At 48.6% G+C, this 3,583-nt stretch overlaps 1 protein-coding gene across 1 annotated transcript; it reads left to right on the plus strand.

Moving 5' to 3' along the window:
- Positions 1-569: 569 nt before the first annotated feature.
- KCNE4 (potassium channel, voltage gated subfamily E regulatory beta subunit 4) lies at positions 570-2,357 on the plus strand. The gene is given in 2 exon segments (XM_011951911.1): positions 570-699; positions 1,256-2,357. Coding segments are annotated over 2 exon segments (666 nt in total). The 3' UTR covers positions 1,792-2,357.
- Positions 2,358-3,583: the final 1,226 nt, after the last annotated feature.

Below are 3,583 nucleotides of genomic sequence, written 5' to 3' on the forward strand. Positions count from 1 at the left end.
AGCCAGCCTTCAATCTTAGAAGGGGTAAGCTGAAAGGGACTCAAAAGGTCATGTGGTTTATATAATCCTACCTGCAGAAGACACCCAGGCACAATGATTTTACAGACGAGGAATGTGAGGTGCGGAAAGGTTAAGGAAGGATTTATCATATTTGCATAAGGAGTGGAAGAACTGAAACCAAAGCCCCAGTTCCTTGACTACAAATCCTGCACTTGCTTCCAACTGTCTTTCATCCAGATTATGGGATTCAGCTGCCTCTGAAAACCTGTAGCCCAATAACGGTTATTTCCCAAGAGCTGGATGAAGCATGAGCTAATTTTCAGTGAGAGTGGACTTTGGGGTAACGGTTTCAACTCAGCGCATTCCTTTCTCCTCTTTTCACTCATCATCACGGCCACCTGAAAACCCTGGCTGGGCGCTGGGGTGTGAGGCGCAGTTCTCACTTCCCAGTCTTTTTCTCTTTTTCACAGCTGCAAAGTTCAGGGAGTTGAACTGCAGTGCTTTCAGTTCACTGCTCACTCTGCCACGATCAACCTCTGTTGTAAATTTTCCTCCCAGAGCACGTGACGATGCACGTCTTGACTATATATCCCAACTGCAGCGGCTGAGTTGTCAGAGCTCAGAGCCAGACAGAGCAGAAGAACTCTCTTGGACTGGACGATCTGGGAATTCAAAACTTGGGACCAACTGGCAGCCTTGGTAAGTTAGCAAGGCTACACTTCGCTTCAGAAACATTTGAAAGATGGGCATTTTTGCCAATTAATAGATGAATTTTTCCCCTTTATTTTCTGTCTGCTTTTCTTTGTTCTAAGGAAACACTGTTTTGAATTTAAAATAGTTTGATTTTGGAAACACAATGTAAACTTTGTTTCTGCTCTGTTAAAATGTGTTTCCCAATTTTAAAGATATTATTTACTGGATGCTCCTGTCTTACACTGATTTAAAAAAAAAATCAAAGTAATACTGCTCACTACAAACAGGACAGATGTGTACACTAAAAAAAAAAAAAAAGAAAAAAGAAAAAAAAAAAGAGTCCTTCTTACTTTTCCCAGTGAACCCTCTACCGGGCTTCTCTCCCGTGCACTCCAAGCCTTCATAGCTCACTCCTGTCAGCTGTTTGGCGAAGCCTCTTACGCTATTTCTTTCATGCACTTTTAAGCTTTTTTGGTATTGCAGTTCCACAAACCTTGTGCTCCCCCTCCTCCCTGTGCCGGGGACCTGGGGGACAGCTCTAATCTGCGGCTTTTTTCCCCAGCCCCTGCTGTGCAGGTAGCCTCAATGCTGAAGATGGAGCCTCTGAACAGCACGCACCCCGGCACCGCAGCCTCCAGCAGCCCCCTGGAGTCCCGTGCGCCCGGCGGCGGCAACGGCAACGGCAACGAGTACTTCTACATTCTGGTTGTCATGTCCTTCTATGGCATTTTCTTGATCGGAATCATGCTGGGCTACATGAAATCCAAGAGGCGAGAGAAGAAGTCCAGCCTCCTGCTGCTGTACAAAGACGAGGAGCGGCTCTGGGGGGAGGCCATGAAGCCGCTGCCCGTGGTGTCAGGCCTGAGGTCGGTGCAGGTGCCCCTGATGCTGAATATGCTGCAGGAGAGCGTGGCGCCCGCGCTGTCCTGCACCCTCTGCTCCATGGAAGGGGACAGCATGAGCTCCGAATCCTCCTCCCCGGACGTGCACCTCACCATTCAGGAGGAGGGGGCAGACGATGAGCTGGAGGAGACCTCGGAGACGCCCCTCAACGAAAGCAGCGAAGGGTCCTCGGAGAACATCCATCAGAATTCCTAGCATCCCCGGGACCCCTGCCGGTGGCTCCATCAGCCAGCACCCTTAAGGAGAGGAAAGACAGTTTGCAGGTGTCTGGTTTCACTTTCGCAGTGTGGCTGCCACTTTGAAAAGACCCTCGGCAAGCCCCTGATTTGGGGTGGGGTGGGGGACTAGGCTCAGCCGGAGCCAGCAGCCCCGAGGAGTCCGGGAGGTGCCTGTGGTTTGCACCCACTACTGAAAAAGCCGCGGAGATGTGGAGAGTGTACATTAACTTTGGGGCCTGGGTGTTGGGGTTCTGATCAGAAGTTGCCGGGATGATATGCTTACCATTTTCTCACTGGATGCCCTGGGTAGCTCCTGCAGAATCTGTCTCTTCCCAGGGCTGCCAAATGCTTAGGACATGCTGAGGGACTAGTTGTGATTTGCTATTTGCCTAGAGCTTTGTCCTTCTAGATCTGATTGACTGTAAGTATCTCTACTGTGTACTTGTGGCATTCCTTCACAGTAGGTTACAAGCTTCTTTTGGATTAGAGAAGGATTTTTGGTGGAAGAAAGCTGGAGATCTGATCCCAGCCCATTTGCACACTGTAAGAAAAAAAAGCAACTTTTAAACCTGTTAACATTGGCTGGGGTTATAAGAGATGATCTACTATTTTGACCTTTTGTCTAACTTATGACTCTGAACTCTGACCTGTGGCCATGCAGCATCACATGCTGGTATGACCTTCTTTGGATCAGAAGAGCTTCCCCAGAATCTAACCTGCACTCCGGGTGGTGGTTCAGGGGAATCTTCCTGATCTTTCTAGAAGGGGTAAGTGGGGTTGAACAAGGCCAAGCCGTTAGCTCTGCTGCTGCTCAGTTTCCCAGCCTAGTTTTCTGAGCTGGGAGAGGACATAATGTGGTATTTCGTCACGTAGCTGAGACCTAGAAGGGCATACTCAGGCGGAGATTGCACAAAGCTGGGCTCCAAGTTCTGTGCTTCCTGATCCCGAGCCCTGACACTCATTTGCTGTGTGGTCCTGGGCATGTCATCAAGAAGCTCGCTGTCTGCATGAGGTTCCTGACGATCTCCATCCCCAGGGGGCTGGGAGGATGTCTTTAGATTTTAGGACTCTGTGATAAATACTCCACAGCCTGGTGTGAGGAAGCTTGGACCAAATGCTTCCCCTTTGGCTGGTTAGTCTTAACAAGGATATGCTGATTTAAAGGAGCAGTTGGAGATTCAGAACACATATAACTGGGGAATTCAGGGCAAGCTACCAACCAGCCCTGCTGTAGTTTTCCCAGGATTGAAGGAAAGAGGCAGACACCACATTCTCCTCTGCAAAGTTCTCTGGAGAATGTGTGATATTAACACTTCCAGCTAAAGGAAAGCAAAGTCTAAAGGAAAACGTACAGGAATGCTTCCAATGTCTCCATATATTCCTGTGGTCAACAGTTTTGCAGATCCATTAGGAGGAAGTAAAATTTAATTCTATTTAAAAAAACTTTTTTTTTTTTTTTTTCAAGACAGAGGCTTGCTCTGTTGCCCAGGTTGGAGTGCAGTGGCGTGATCTTGGCTCACTGCAACCTCCACCTCCTGGGTTCCAGTGATTCTTCTGCCTCAGCCTCTTGAGTAGCTGGGATTACAGGCACCTGCCACTACGCCTGGGTAAGTTTTTATTTTTTAGTAGAGATGGGGTTTCGCCATTTTGGCCAGGCTGGTCTTGAACTCCTGGCCTCAAATGATCCTCCCACCTCGGCCTACCAAGGTTCTGGGATTACAAGTGTGAGCCACTGCACCCATCCACTCTTTCTTTTTTGTTGTTTTTTT

Source organism: Colobus angolensis, unplaced genomic scaffold (assembly GCF_000951035.1).
Source record: "Colobus angolensis palliatus isolate OR3802 unplaced genomic scaffold, Cang.pa_1.0 Scaffold33, whole genome shotgun sequence".
NCBI lineage: Eukaryota > Metazoa > Chordata > Mammalia > Primates > Cercopithecidae > Colobus > Colobus angolensis.